Genomic DNA, 15,084 nt, shown 5'->3' with positions numbered 1-15,084 from the left:
ATTTTTATATAAAGCCTTGTGTCCAACAGTTCAGCTTGTGCAACTGGCTTCCACTTGCATAATGGAGCTTCCCTCTCCTCTCCAGCCCTGTGTGCACCCCCAAAATCTACTCCAAAGGGTTGGGGATCCTCTAGAGTAGATTTTGGCAGCAGACAGGAAGAGCAGAGGAAGGGCAGAACTTAGTGCACACAGTACTGAATACAACCCAAAATACACAGCGCAGTCTTTCAGACAACACCTGTAGGGCTAGTTTTCTTCCATTTTTCCATGGCTGCCTACTGTTTATGTGATTGGAGCTTATCCTAATATAATGTTCTGATAAAGAGCGAGTTAGAAATGTAAATATGCAAATAAATATAATTTAGGAAGGTGCTGAATTTTGTACTTCATGCTGCATGGCATCCTAGTTTAACACTCCAGTTCCAGGTTTTTTCTGAGGAAAGCTGATGATTGGTTTAAAAGGCTTTCGGTCCAAGGAGAGGCACCAGTTAACGGGGAGGCATGCTATTCTTGCCATTTCCCCTCTCAGCTGTAGCCCTGTCCCTCAAAATCTGTCCTAGACAGTTCCTGAGTCCCCAACCTATCTTTTTTTTGGGGGGGGGTGCGCTTGAAGAAGCAGTTAGCAGATGCCTTCATTGCAGCAGTCATGCTAGAAAGATCAACTGGATTCCGCCAACGTGTAATATTTTTTTCCTGCAATTGCTGTCTGAAATAATAAGCTGGTATGTCTACTCTCAAGCAAATATAATTAGAATTATCAGTCTGCAATTGCATGCATTTCAAGTAAGGGACGCTAATAAGACAGATATACCCTGTATTTGCTATAAATGGTATGGTGGTAGAGATTATTTTTATGGCTGTGTGAATAACACTCTGTGCTAAATGACACTTTTCCTCTGTCACTTCATTTTGATGAAGAACTAAGCACAGCTAAATAGTGCTCAGTTTACTTTTCCTAAACTCTTCCTTTGTGCCTCGTTTTTATTTTGATTGCTTCAAGCAGGTTTAATTTCATTTCTTTTTTCCGTGTAAATGACTAGCTGTCAAAGCTAGTCAGTCACCGTAACATCAGAATTATTTCCTTGTGGCTTAGTTCACTTTTGAAGAATGGGCATGAGAAGAAATCCTAGGCCGTTATTGAAACTAATAAAGTGTTTTGATCATTAAATCACATCTCAATGCATTTTACTCACCACTCCTGGGAATATTTTTTGGAGCCTGTCTGCTGCTGCAAGTGCTTTGGACTTCCCACCCCCGAGGCAGTCTTCAAATTCATAGAGTGGTTGCCGCACAGGGTTGGAATAAGAAATCTTTGCGTTGTCCACAAATGTGATCCTCCTGACTCCCCATCCCTGAGTAGAAAACCACAAGCAATGAAAATAGTTCTTTGAGTAAGGCAAGAATTACCACTAATCTATTTTTTTTTTACTTTTTATTTGTCAAATTTGTATACCGCCCTTTATCTGAAGACAGAGTGATTCACAACAAAAAAATGAGAACACAAAATACATAATATACAAAAACAAACCAATAACCCTTCTCCCACAAACACATTTAAAAGGCCATAGAATGTTAATTGGCCAAAGGCCTAGTTATATACGTTTTTGCCTCAAGCCTAAAGATATGTAATGAAGGGCCCAGGCAAGCCTCCCTGGGGAGAGCATTCCACAAACAGGGAGCCACCACAGAAAAGGCCCGTTCTTGTGTTGCCATCTTCCGGACACACACTAAGTGTGGTCAGTAGTGTGCTCATTCCATATTCAATGACTCCTCAGAGAAATCCACCTCACACTTTGAGAACAATCATGCTATTTCAACCAATAGCAAAAGTAAAATAGAAGAGTAGAATGGAATATATGCACTAATCACAGTTTATGTTTTATTTCTGTTAATCCCAGGCTTTTACTCAAGATTCAGGTTGATATTTCACAAGCTGTGCTACGCCACTAAAAATGCAGCTAAAAAACAAATGATGCAGCCAATTGATAGAAACCATTTCCCTTCCAAACTCCTGGAGAGTTAAATGCACCTTAATTACCATATTTTTTGCTCTATAAGACTCACTTTTTCCCTCCTAAAAAGTAGGGGGAAATGTGTGTGCGTCTTATGGAGCGAATGCAGGCTGCGCAGCTATCCCAGAAGCCAGAACAGCAAGAGGAATTGCTGCTTTCACTGCGCAGCGATCCCTCTTGCTGGCTTCTGGGATTCAGAATATTTTTTTTGTGTGTTTTCCTCCTCCAAAAACTAGGTGCGTCTTGTGGTCTGGTACATCTTCTAGAGCGAAAAATACGGTAGATAGTATTCATTTGTTAAGGGATAGTTTGGCAAATTTTGTACATCTCATTGCGAAGGATACTATAGCCCAGCCTGCTTCCTGCATGTTAACAACTCTTGTGGGAGCACACTTTTGAGCCTCCAGGGTAGGGGCTGTCAAAGAGAGAATCCCATGAACAGGAGGAAGAAAGGAGGACTCTTATTCGACACCTATTTTGCTTCATAGATACTGATACAAAATAATGGGACAGGTTTGAATATGTGGAGTAGCTTCAGTACTTGCCATCAAAGTTCTGGCTACACTACAACCCAGCGTACCAGCTCCTAGGAGAAGACACTTCACAGACACAACTTTCTCCAGGTCAAGAGTAGGCACTAACCGCCAGCACATCAATTTAAGGTTAAGATCCACCGATGATTCAGCTAACCTATAAATTAAAATAGAACAGGAAGTTAAAGACTGGTTATGCTCGCCCCCTTCGGTTGAAGCATCAGTACACCACTGATGTCCTTCATCTCCTCTGCAGTTTAATTATAGCTTACAATAGTGCATTACATTTTCTTCTTGTCCCCATCTCCAAATGGTACCTCGGGTTAAGTACTTAATTCGTTCCGAAGGTCCGTTCTTAACCTGAAACTGGTCTTAACCTGAAGCACCACTTTAGCTAATGGGGCCTCCTGCTGCTGCCGTGCCGCCAGAGAACAATTTCTGTTCTTATCCTGAAGCAAAGTTCTTAACCTGAAGCACTATTTCTGGGTTAGCGGAGTCTGTAATCTGAAGCGTCTGTAACCAACCTGAAGCGTATGTAACCCGAGGTACCACTGTATTAAGACAACCAATATCACCACAGTCTAAAAGCTACAGGACAAAAAAGAAAATCTAACATTTAGGTTCTGCAATAAATTTAGCTGTCTTGGTTAAAGCCTTATCAGCTTTTTATACATGTAACAGAGGCAGCATCAGATCAGATTATAACACCCTCATCCAAAGAGATCACTCTTGTACTGCTCTGTCACTTAGAAGAACCCATCAGAATTATTTCCATCCCAGTAATACAGGAACAAGAACAAATTATCTCCTGTTTGTGTTCCTAAATATGATGTGCTCATTTACAATGGGAAATCAGATAGTGAAAAATTTATAGGGCGACACTGAACAATGTCTGCCTGTTCATGGAATTTAAATTCAACTGGAAGTTAGTTTAAACAATGGAACTTCTGATTTTCTTCTCCCCATTCAGAATCTGCCCCCTGTAACCTGAAGCGTATGTAACCCGAGGTACCACTGTACTGGAAGGATTGTAAATTATGCCAATATTAAATATAAAATATAAAATGTATCCATACAATATCCAAATATAACCCTGTTGTAACACTATCTGACACAATCTAGAGAAAAGAATGCTAATCTAAAATATTGATAAACAATTTTGTAAAACCAAGCTTGAAATAAAACTACTACCCTGCTAACTTGAATTCTTCAGCTGTCTGCAAAAATATTTTGCTACATACTCCAGCAAACTTATGCAGGCCGTTTTTTCAGATTTCATGTATTTATTTAAAACTTAATTTAGCTTTTCATCTAAATATGAAAGCAGAATTTGGCATCAAAATTTATGAAACTATCAGAATAATTGGAAGAGAAGCCCCAAATGGCTATGTTTAAGCTCTCCTCACAATAAGGTTGAAAATGTAGCAGGGAAACAGAACAGACCATTTTTCAGCTGCAGATTTCCTGCTTGTTATAACATACAAGTCCTTATGATACTTTTCTAGTTTACAAAACCCCAAGTCTCCCAAGAACCCACAACTTTAATTTAAAAAGAAGGCTTTAAATCTCACCATCTAAGAAGGGAGGAAGAAAAACCTGAAAATGCATTGGTAAAATTGCTGAAATATCAGAAACAATGAACCATGAGGGGAAAGCCTTTCATCTTTTGGCATTTCTATAATTCTCTCTGTGCACAGCTTCCGGAGGCTGATGGGAGTTTCTCTATACTAGCAGGAAACAATTTCAAAATTTAAATGCTGTAAAACGACCAACCTTTTCATGACCTGCAGCTTGGCGTCTGTTGTGTTATGCAAATTATGTTCCTTTAAGTCAATGTAATAAACAAGTAGTTAACTGCGGTCAAATCAAATCAAATCAAAACTTTATTAGCAAAGCCAACAGGCCACAGCTGTACAAAAGTTAAAAATGAGAATAGGGATAAAAGGAAGAAAAGAACAGACAAAAGGAGGTCCGTCGGGTGAACAGGTCTGTCACTCAGATGGTGGCCCTCAATTTCACAGCTCTCTCGATGTACCTCGCGACCTTCTCTGTTATCTGACTGTTCGTATCAGATAATAGAAAATGCAGTGTAATGTCTGTTGAACGGCCGGGGTTGGAGAGAATGAGTGGAGTAATAATCTCATTCCTTAGGTCTTTGTAAAGAGGGCAAGAAAAAAGGACGTGGGACACTGTTTCCGTGTTACCATCTCCACATGGGCAGAGTCGTTTTTCAAATGGGGTCTTTTGGTAACGACCTTCGAGTACAGCAGAGGGAAGAACATCCCATCTAGCCAATGTAAAGGCACGTCTGTATTTTGGGATGGTTAGTTTAGACAAATATGAGGCTGGAGAGTCAAAATGAGAAGGGGGAAAGTAGGTATACCATGGGCACAGTTTCTTTAAGATAGTCAGGTTGTTTTGTCGTTCGATGTCTTTCAGGCGCTGGCCTATTAGACTCTTTGCTTTGATGAGGCCCATTGATAGTAGGGACTGTGAGTGCAGACCGCATGTAAGGAGTTTTTTATGCACAGTTTTAAACCACTTGCTTTCGTGAGGGTCTTGCATTACTAACGGCAGTAGACCAGGAGGATTCAGATTAAGACGAAGCCAATAATTAAATGTTCTCTGCCAGGTCCGAGTTTCCACAGATGGAAGGCAGGCCTCGAGTCGCAATGCTGCGTTTGGAACACAGGGGGGGACACCGAGTATTTGCCTTAGAAATTTGGACTGGACAGTTTCAAGACTGGAGCAATGGGTCCCCGTCCAGATTTGCGCCCCGTACAATAACTGCGCCAGAGGTTTTGCTTGATAAACTTCAAGGGCTGCTGGGATGTATCTGCCCCCCTTCGTATAGAAGAAGCGGGACAGCATCTTGATGCTTTGAGCAGCTTTTTCTTTGGCACATTTTTGGTGGACATCCCAGGACCCGGTCGACTGGAAAACGATACCCAGATATTTGAAGGCTTTGACTTGTTCAATTGTCTGGTTATCCATCCTCCAGCTGTACTGTCTGTGTTTCCTTGCAAAAACCATGATTTTGGTTTTCTGATAGTTTATTGCAAGTTGCTCTCTTCTACAGTATGCTGAGAATTCATCTATGAGCCTATTTAAACCTATTCTTGTTCGGGATAGGAGTATCGCATCGTCAGCGTACAAAAGCACTGATATTGCTTTGTCAGCCAGTTTGGGGGCGTGGAAGTCCGGAGATGACAAACAGTTAACCATATCATTGATGTAGATGTTGAATAGAACTGGAGCCAGGATACAGCCTTGCTTGACCCCCTTACTGACAGGAACTGGTCCTATAAGATGGCCATTTAACGAAGTTCTTACATGCAGCACCGTGTCTTTGTATAAACAGCTGATCAGAAATAATAGTCTTTTGTCTATGCTAGAGGTGCTCAATTTGTCCCAGAGTCTTACACGTGGAATTGAATCGAAAGCAGCCTTTAGATCAATAAAGGCTGCATATAACACCCCACGGGATTTTTTGGCATATTTGTCAATTAAATAGGCTAGGGTGAAGCAATGGTCTATGGTGGATCTGCCTTGCCTGAAACCCGCTTGCTCTTCCGCTAGAATAGCTTCAGTTTCCAGCCAGCTAGTTAGCTTGGTATAAAGATGTTTGGCATATAGTTTGCTGAGTATAGGCAGAAGGCTGATTGGTCTATAACTCGCCGGATCTGTCATGGGACCTTTTTTGTAGATTGGGATAATTATTGCCTCAGTCCAACCATCTGGGAGTAAACCCGTTGAGTCGATCCAAGAAAATAAAGACGCCAGCAGGGGGGCCCACCAGCCAATGTTAGACTTCAGAAGTTCGGCAGGGATGTAATCATTCCCTGGGGCCTTGTTGTTCTTTAATTGTACGATTAAGTTCTCAACTTCCTTCGGAGTTACTGCTGGCCAATGAGGTAGGTCCTCCAGTTGAATGCATAGTTTGTAATGTTGGGCTTCCTGGTCATAGAACAAAGATTGAAAATGGCGCAACCACTCCATTGGTTCCACTGTACAGATGGAATTAGTGCGCTCCTGGTCCAGTAGACCAGATATGGTTCGCCAAAAGCAAGTAGTATCTTTCTCGTGCGATGCCTTAACCAACCTGTGCCATGCGGCTCTTTCAGCTTCCAGTTTCTTTCTCCTTAATAATTGTTTATACGACCGTCTCAGATAAATATAAGCATTAAGTAGGAGAGCAGTCCCTGATTTCCTGTATCTCCGGTAGGCTGTTCTCATTTGTCTCCTTGTTTGCCTGCACTCCAGGTCAAACCAGCTAGCTCCGTCCTTTGCCCTCTTTGTAGCGGAGCTATGTATCACTGTTGTTAAATGGGGTTTCAATCTTTCCAAGAGTAATTTAAAGCGTTCCATAATCGCAGCTGCTGAATTTCCTGATACAATAGCGGAGCGAATAAGCTTTAACTCCACTGACTGAAGAAGGAGGGTTAGGTTTTCATTCAATATTGGGGACCATTTGAGTCTTTTGGGGGCTGGTATATCCAAATTTACAGAAGGTATATATTGTGGCTCGGCAATAGAATAGTCAAAAGGCCCGCCTGCAAGCTCTAAAATTAGAGGTAGGTGATCACTCAGAGTATTATGGCCCACTTGAAACTTCCTTATAAAGCTGTGAGCAAATCTTGAGATTAAGATATAGTCTATAACACTTCCCCCAGCCTTGGAGAAATGGGTATATTCCCCGGGGCGGTCCCCCTCTATATTGCCGTTTAATATCAGCAGTTCCCTCCGTCTAGCAGCCTGCACTAAGCAGAGACCTGGGAAATTACTTCTACTATCTTTGGACAGACGTGTCGCGCCAATATCCGTCTGTTCTTCAGTGTCCAAAAATTGGTTGAAATGAGTGTGTAGACTGTTGTCATCTGTTCCTATACGAGCGTTGAAATCTCCACACACAATGGTCAGGGCAGACGGGTAAATAGATTCAAGTGGCTCTAAAAACGCCTCTAGCTCAGCCCATGTAGCCTTAACAACGGGTTTTTTTTGGCCTGGGGGGATATAGACATTGACCAGCAAGAGAATAGTTCTCTTGAAGCTAAGTAGGGCGGCTGTTGCTAAAGAGTTGCAGCTGGGTAGGGCTGTTAGGGAGTGCGCTAGCTCCGTGGAAATGAAGCAAGCTAGGCCACCACTAGATCTGCCGCCCCTTTGAGATGGAGAGGCAGGCAGGTAGTGGCAGTTATACCCATTAAGAAATATAGGGTCATTCTGCCATGTCTCCTGAAAGAAGATGATGTCAAATTGCTTAAGGTAACACAAAAATTGTTGATTATTTTTCTTGGCGTGCCAGCCCGCGATATTCCAGGACAGCACTTTTAGGCCCCGGGCCCTTCGGGGGGCTGGATCTATGTCACCACCATGTCCAGCAATTCTTTGGTGTCTAAAAAAAACACACCCGTTGGTTCTTTTCGAGGCTGGCTGCTTGGAGAGAGTGTAGTGATCCTCTTTTCTTGGTGATTTGGGGCTAGATTTTGGAGTTGGGGGGGAAGCTAATTCATTCGGAGACAATTTAAGATAGCTGTGCCAGGAGCTTTGAGGTTTCACACCTTGCTTTGGTCTTACTTTATTGTACATCACAGGGGGCTCTGATTGTAATTCCACGTCCACACATTTAAAGGTGCCTCCCACTGTCTTCTTATCCACCAGACATTTGGGAGATATAGGCTGCACATAAGGGTCCTTCATTGTCTCACCTTGATCATCCTTTTTTTCTAGTCTGCTTCGAAGTAAATCAAATCTTTTCAGGATCTCAGTTTGAGCTGAAGAATGCAGTGACCAGAATCGCTTTATCAGCGAGAGTTCTTCCTCCCAAACGGAGTCCTCACTGTCCCACGTGGGAGGCTCGACGCCAGTTGGGTGTGAGGCTTCCTTTTTTTCATTTGGTGCTGTTTGGTGGGGATGATCCTGCTGGAACTTATGCTTTCTATTTCGATGGTTTTGGTGGTTGGTTTTTTCCCTTTTGTGAACTTCCACTCCTATGCTCTTGGGCCCTATCAGAGGGGTTGCAGGTGCTCTATTTTCAAATATTCTTAACAGAACTATTCTTTCTTTTTTGAATAGGTTTTTAGCTCTAAAAATGAAACTGGCCAGATTATGATCTAAAAAAGTAATCAGTGCTCGTACCGAGCAATCATCTTGATGTAGATACTCTATAGCGGCTATGTCAGTTGCTTTTACTACCCCCGGTAAAATGCCACTTATAATAGACAAAAAGTGGTCTGTACGGTCCAACCCTGCGTAAAATCTAGGCGGTTTAGGGTAATTAGCAAAGACAAGCTTTTGTGGGATTAGGACTAAACTCCATTCTCTATTGGGACACAACATCTGTCGAACTTGAGAGGAGTGGTTCCCCTCGATAGTTTGGGTCGCCTGCTCACCTCTGTCTACTGATTCTGTGCTGGCCATGAGAGGACTCTGGGGCGATATGACTGCAGATGGATCAGTTCCTTTGTCCCAGCTCGGTGTTGATTCTTCAGAACTTGATTTAGATTCTTTTATGGGAGTATCTACTTTACGTGTCTCTTTGATGGCACTCGACTTGGATTTGTTTTTTCCACTTGTAGAAAGGGATGGAAGAAGGTTAAAGAGCTTCTGCCAATATTTTTTACAGGTACGGTGAGTTGTCTTAAGCCGCCTTAGGTTTTTCATGTTTTTACTTTTCTTCCTCTTAGGCTCAGCTTTTTTCCTCCGGGGTTTACTGGGGAGTGGTGGATCCGGGCTGGCTAGGGGATTTGTATTCTGGTCTGAAGCGCTCACATGTTGTTTGAAGTTATCCACTAGGGTCAGGAGCAGCCCGTTTGTTATCGCTAGAAATTTTTTAACGTTAAGGAGATCCTTAGAGATCTGGTATATCTGCTCCTGAAGATGATCACCCCACATTTCTGTTCCACAGTCATTGGCTTTCACCCAGTGGGATGAAAGATTACCTCCAAGTTCCAGCGGTGACAAATGAGGATTGGCATCGGATGTGTTGGCTGTGTTAGCCTTTGTAGCATTCTCTGCTATGGCAAGTTCTTGAGCCAGATTTGTTGGATGGTTTGTCCACTTGTTGTTTGTTTGCAAGTCCTTTAACTGTGTTGACCAATCCAGCACTGTAAGTGGCAAAGGCATAGCTACATCTAGGATACTCTCATTCAGAGTTCTCTTGCTCGAGTCTTTTTGGGGAAAGTAGCTGGTAATTTTACTTTGTCTCCTTCGTCGTTCCATCGGCCTCTGTGGTGAATTAGGCAGAATTCCTTGGTCCTTGTAATTTTTCCTGGTGAGGACCATAGTGGGTATATGGGTATATATGGATGTATAGTAGGGGGGTGCTTGCTTACCGGCGGCTTATCTTTTGTTCTAAGCTGGAGTAAACAGTAGCAGAGGTGCCGATTTATGGAAGTTTATGGAAGTTGCCTCCTGAACCTCTCCAACCTCTCCAACCTGTTTAGTTCTCCAGCTATTTACATCGGGACTTGTGAGGTATCAATCATTTGAAATGTTAGAAAATATTACTGGTCTTAAGCTTCTATATTGTGCCTTGTTTCGTTTAAAGTTCAGCTAGGTCTTTCTCCCTCATTCAACAACCTCACGACGTAACCAATAAGGTAGCTAGGCAGTATAACGAAGCAGAAAAAAGAAAACAAAAGTCCCTTGTAATAATTATCGGGTTGAACTTGCCTTGTGTTTCTTGGGGTTATAGCAGCTTCAATTCCTTCCCTTTTTTTTTTTATAGATAAAAAGCTCGGCGTCTTCCGAAGGAGTAGTTGGCCTCCCCCGTCTGCTAATTACCAGCTTCGTGAAGATAGGGCGGCTTGCTGAGCCTCCTTCGGATAAAAATAGGCCTTTGGCAGTTAATAAAAAAGAGTGATAGTTTAAGGCTGCTAAGCTCGGTTAAAAGAGAGGAGAAGAAGAAAAAAAAAACTTTAAAAGAGCTGAAGAGTACTAATAAATCTATATATCAACGCGGAGCACAAAATTGAGCTACCGCTAACGACGCCATCTTGGATCTCCAGTTAACTGCGGTCTTCTGGCTCTGGGTTAAATTTCCAATCTGACTCTCAAGGGAAGCTGCAATTGATGCTTCAGAGCCCCAAATACAAGGGAGGAAGGTAACAAATGATGAGAGATTTGTTGTTCCTAAAGCCAGGTTGCATTTTCTACATGGTTCTTTGCACAAGACTCATAAAACTTAATCAGCAGAATATAATAGATGTTGTTATGGGAACTCCACTCAACCTGGCATCCTTCAATCAGTAATGGCAAACAAGCCTTGCTGAAACAGAGCACGTCCACCGTGTGCTCGCGGGCAGGATGTGGCCCAAGGATTGTGCTGAGTGTGCTCTAAGGTGCCCTTTCAGCTCATGGAAGACACTGATTAAGTAAAAAAAAAATGCCTCGCCAGTGCCTAATGTGAGTTGAATGTACCCAGAATCCTCTGTAACAGGTAGGCCTCAAAAAACAATTGTGGAATGGATTCATTGAAGTTTGAAAGGCACCAGCGCAGCTGCTGCACATAGCTCCCTTGCTAATATACACTAGAACCTCTACTTACGTCCCGCTCTACTTAGGCCTGTTCCAAATCGCGACCACGGCAAACCCGGACGTAAACACCGGGTTTGCCGTGATTCGCACACAAGCAGAAGCGACTGCCACCGTCCGCAGATGCGCAGAAGCGGGCTGCTGCAGGATGCGCCTGCGCACAACGGCGCTTCTATTATTGACCCGTTTTGCCATAAGGACGGGCCTTTGGAACGGATCATGGACATGAGTAGAGGTTCTACTGTACAGTGGTACCTCGGGTTACATACGGTTCAGGTTACATACGCTTCAGGTTACAGACTCCGCTAACCCAGAAATAGTACCTCGGGTTAAGAACTTTGCTTCAGGATGAGAACAGAAATCGCACAGCAGAGGTGCAGAAGCAGCGGGAGGCCCCATTAGCTAAAGTGGTGCTTCAGGTTAAGAACAGTTTCAGGTTAAGAACGAACCTCCGGAACGAATTAAGTACATAATCAGAGGTACCACTGTACTCCTTTTTCACATCCAGAGGCTTCCGTAGTTAGGAAGACTGCAATCTACAAGATAATCAAGAACCGAGAGTCCTCAAACTGTCAAAGAAATGGGTACTGAGGGGGGGCCACCAGGGGGCGCATTAGAAGATGGCCGACAATAACATTTCTCCGACCCACACAAGGTAATTAAGAGGCTAATATGGGAGTATGCAGCCTCCCTTGCCCCCCAAGGGAATGGGGGGTACTGCCTTGCCTGCTGTGTCCATAGTTCACCCCCAGATTTGAAAGAAGGGGGTGAGGACACTAGGCACGAAGCCCTCGGGTGGAGTCGGCTCTCCTGGACGCTGTCTCCGAATCGTGCACTGGTTTGCATCAGCTCGAAATATATAATTGGAAATAGAAGCAAATACACATACTTCAAGTGAAGATTGGGAGTAAAGACTGCTGATTAATAGGATCTCTGTGAGCGAAGCGACGGGCTGGACAATAAATCAAGTGAAGACTCATCATTAAAAGATCGGTATGTCGGAGAGAAACAGAAAGGGGGGGGAGGAAAAACTTTTCTTTTTTTGTCTTATGTGAGTACCCAATAATCCTCCCTCCCAGAGAGAAAGAATCATTGCAAATTACTAATCACAAGCAGGAGATTAAGAACTGTGTGGAAATGAATTACTGATCAAAGAGCGGACTGGTGGGAACGTCGGATGGAAAGAAAGCTTTGTGACGCAGTTTCAAATGGAGATTTGTTAAGACAGGCCTGCCCACAGGAGGACGAAGGGGAGGAGGACCATGGACATTGGAATGTGAATGTATGGTTATCGGAATGTGGATTTGACCTGGCAGGACCCCCTGAGATACAGATTCGCAGGCCTGTGGAAATCAACAGACAGACTGTGGGAATGTTCTTTGCGGAGGTGTGGAAATGGCGTCTGTCCTTTTTGTGATATGGCTCTTGGAGAGTGTAAAATCCACACAGGATATGTTTGTTTTCAACCCGCTTGTGAAGATTATCAGAGATCACAAAGAAAGGAATATATGATAACAAGAAGAAGATGAGGAAAATAACAAAGAGACTATCTGGACAGAACTGTGTAATTAAAGCAGCAACAAGAGTGATGTTTGGATCCCTTTCGGAGCTCGAAGTATGGATACCACCAATAAAATTTTAAAAATTTGGCTGTATAATTTGGAACTAATGTGATTTGGAATTAATGTGATTTGATTGGCCTGTTAATAAAAATTATTTTTTAAAAAAAGAAAAAGAAATGGGTACTGATAAGTAAGTACACATAGTGACCTAACGGCCAAGAGATTCTTTAGGAAAAAATAAAAACAATTCTGTAGACAGTGAGTAAATAGTGAAGGAGTCCATAATGCTAAGTGATGGCTTCCTCAGGTACTTAAGTGGTATTCCCAACTTGTATTTCTTATCTTGCAAAGCTGCCTTTCAGAGTGTGAAGCCTTGTAATGGTACGTACCTTTTCGGGTCCATGCACTCGCTCAGATTGACCATTCTTGGGCCCATGCCTCCTTTTTGGTTTTTCTCCCATCCAACAGCTTTTGGACAACCTGCCTCACCAGAGAAAAATAACTGTGTTGAAGAATACAAATGTTGTTTGAGACAGCAAAACCCCACTCATCGTAAATGGCAAATTGTTAAAAGTTTGAGTAGTGGAGAACTACAGTTATATGAAGTCACTACTGTAATTTCACAGGTGTCCCATGTCAGTCTGGTGGAAACCTTGCAAAAAAGAAAAAAGCTATTGGCTGTTCTAGAATATATTGAAAAGTACTGCCAGTCAATCCAGATTACAAAAATCCAGATTTCACTAGAACTTGCCATAAAAGTGAGTCTTTGGATGATAGAATATTTTATTGTGCAGCTGAGGACTTTATAGAGTAGCAATCTATAAAATAAATTCTAGCATACTTTACATTCTGAAGCCAACACATGAGTGCAGATTAAGCTCTGTAATCAGTTTCATAATGCAGCAATTGACTGGCATTGTTGCGAGTGGCAGCTATTTCTTTCTTTTTTTAGCACTGCCTTAATTTAAAAGCTCAGTTTCTTGAGGTTCTAAAATGGGAATCAAGTAATACAAATCAAAGGAATGATGGATCTGACCTACATTCAAACCCTCACTGAGCTACTAAACTCCTCGAGTGGCCCCAAATCACATTTTATCCCAATCTGTGGGGATGAACATCTAAACATACGGTGTATATTAGAAATAACATGTACAACCCACTTACTCCAGACAACTAGAAAAGGCCAAAGCAGCTCACAGTTATTAAAACCGGGAGCCAACGGAAAAAAGCGTAACTAGCAGAGAAATCAAATGATCACTAAAACAGAAAAGCATTCAAATGAAAACAGAATGACATAAGAGAGAAAAGGAACTCTTGCATGTTGCCACTAACTAAATACACCTCTGAAGGCTGCAGGGAACACAAAATGGCCCCAGATGATCAGAGACTGGGCAGAATCATATGGGAGAAGATGGAAACTCAGTCTACTTTGGGAAAAGTTTGCCCAAGACATTTTTCTGCCTGAGGCAGACAAGATGGGGGTTTCCCCCCTACCCCCCCTTTCCACACAAAAAGGCCAACTGAACTGGTTGTTTGTTTATATTATTTATTAAATTTCTATACCACCCTCCATCTGAGGATTACAATACAAAAACACAAAAATACACAAGGTAGTAACAAACGAAAACCCAGAGTTTAAAAGGGCATAGATTTCTTAATTATCCAAAGGCCTGGGAGAAGAGGAATGTTTGCGCCTGGCACCTAAGAAATGTAATGAAGGTGCTAGGTGAGCCTTCTTGGGGACAGCATTCTGCAAGTTGGGAGCCACTGCAGAAAAGGGGGTACACAAAGAAGGGCCTCAGATGCTGATTGTAGGGTCCAGGTGGGTTCATATGGGGAGAGGCGGTCACTGAGGCACTGCGCTCCTGAATCTTACTTCAGCACTGATGTGTCAGCGTGCTCCACCAGACCTAAAGGCAGCAGGTCAGCTTAGAGGACGCAGGGCAGGCCATGGAACCCACACATCTTGGTTCTTCAGCACTGCACCACTGCTGCCTACTCCCAGTATCTGCTGCCTGACTCAGCTGCCTGACGCTGCCCAACAGGAGAGTTTGCCTGGCTTAAAGAACTAAGACTCTGAATTACAGTGGTGCCTCGCAAGACAAAATTAATCCGTTCCGTGAGTCTCTTCGTCTAGCGGTTTTTTCGTCTTGCGAAGCAACCCTATTAGCGGCTTAGCGGCTTAGCGCTATTAGCGGTTTAGCGGCTATTAAAGGCTTAGCGGCTTAGCGGCTTAGCTGCTAAAAGGCTATTAAAGGCTTAGCGGCTTAGAAAAAGGGGGGGAAAGCGGAAAAAAATCTCAAGACTCGCAATACATTTTCGTCTTGTGAAGCAAACCCATAGGGAAATTCGTCCTGCGAAGCGCATTGAAAAACGGAAAACCCTTTCGTCTAGCGGGTTTTTCGTCTTGCGAGGCATTTGTCTTGCGGGCACCACTGTATCCTT

General features: G+C 43.0%; 1 protein-coding gene across 1 annotated transcript in view; it reads right to left on the bottom strand.

Annotated features, from left to right (window-relative positions):
• ATG7 (autophagy related 7) overlaps positions 1-15,084 on the bottom strand; it is a 123,767-nt gene that overhangs the window by 99,507 nt on the left and 9,176 nt on the right. Inside the window, exons 9-11 of the mRNA XM_082211913.1 lie at positions 13,029-13,119; positions 2,558-2,702; positions 1,194-1,352 (exon numbers count right to left, since the gene is read on the bottom strand). Of these exons, the coding sequence (XP_082068039.1) occupies positions 1,194-1,352; positions 2,558-2,702; positions 13,029-13,119 (395 nt within the window). The remainder of the gene's footprint in view (positions 1-1,193; positions 1,353-2,557; positions 2,703-13,028; positions 13,120-15,084) is intronic.

The sequence above is a fragment of the Podarcis vaucheri genome (assembly GCF_965113315.1).
Source record: "Podarcis vaucheri genome assembly, chromosome: 2".
Lineage (NCBI taxonomy): Eukaryota > Metazoa > Chordata > Lepidosauria > Squamata > Lacertidae > Podarcis > Podarcis vaucheri.
Note: the sequence above shows the minus strand (reverse complement) of the source record. Positions and strands in the feature narration are given on the sequence as shown.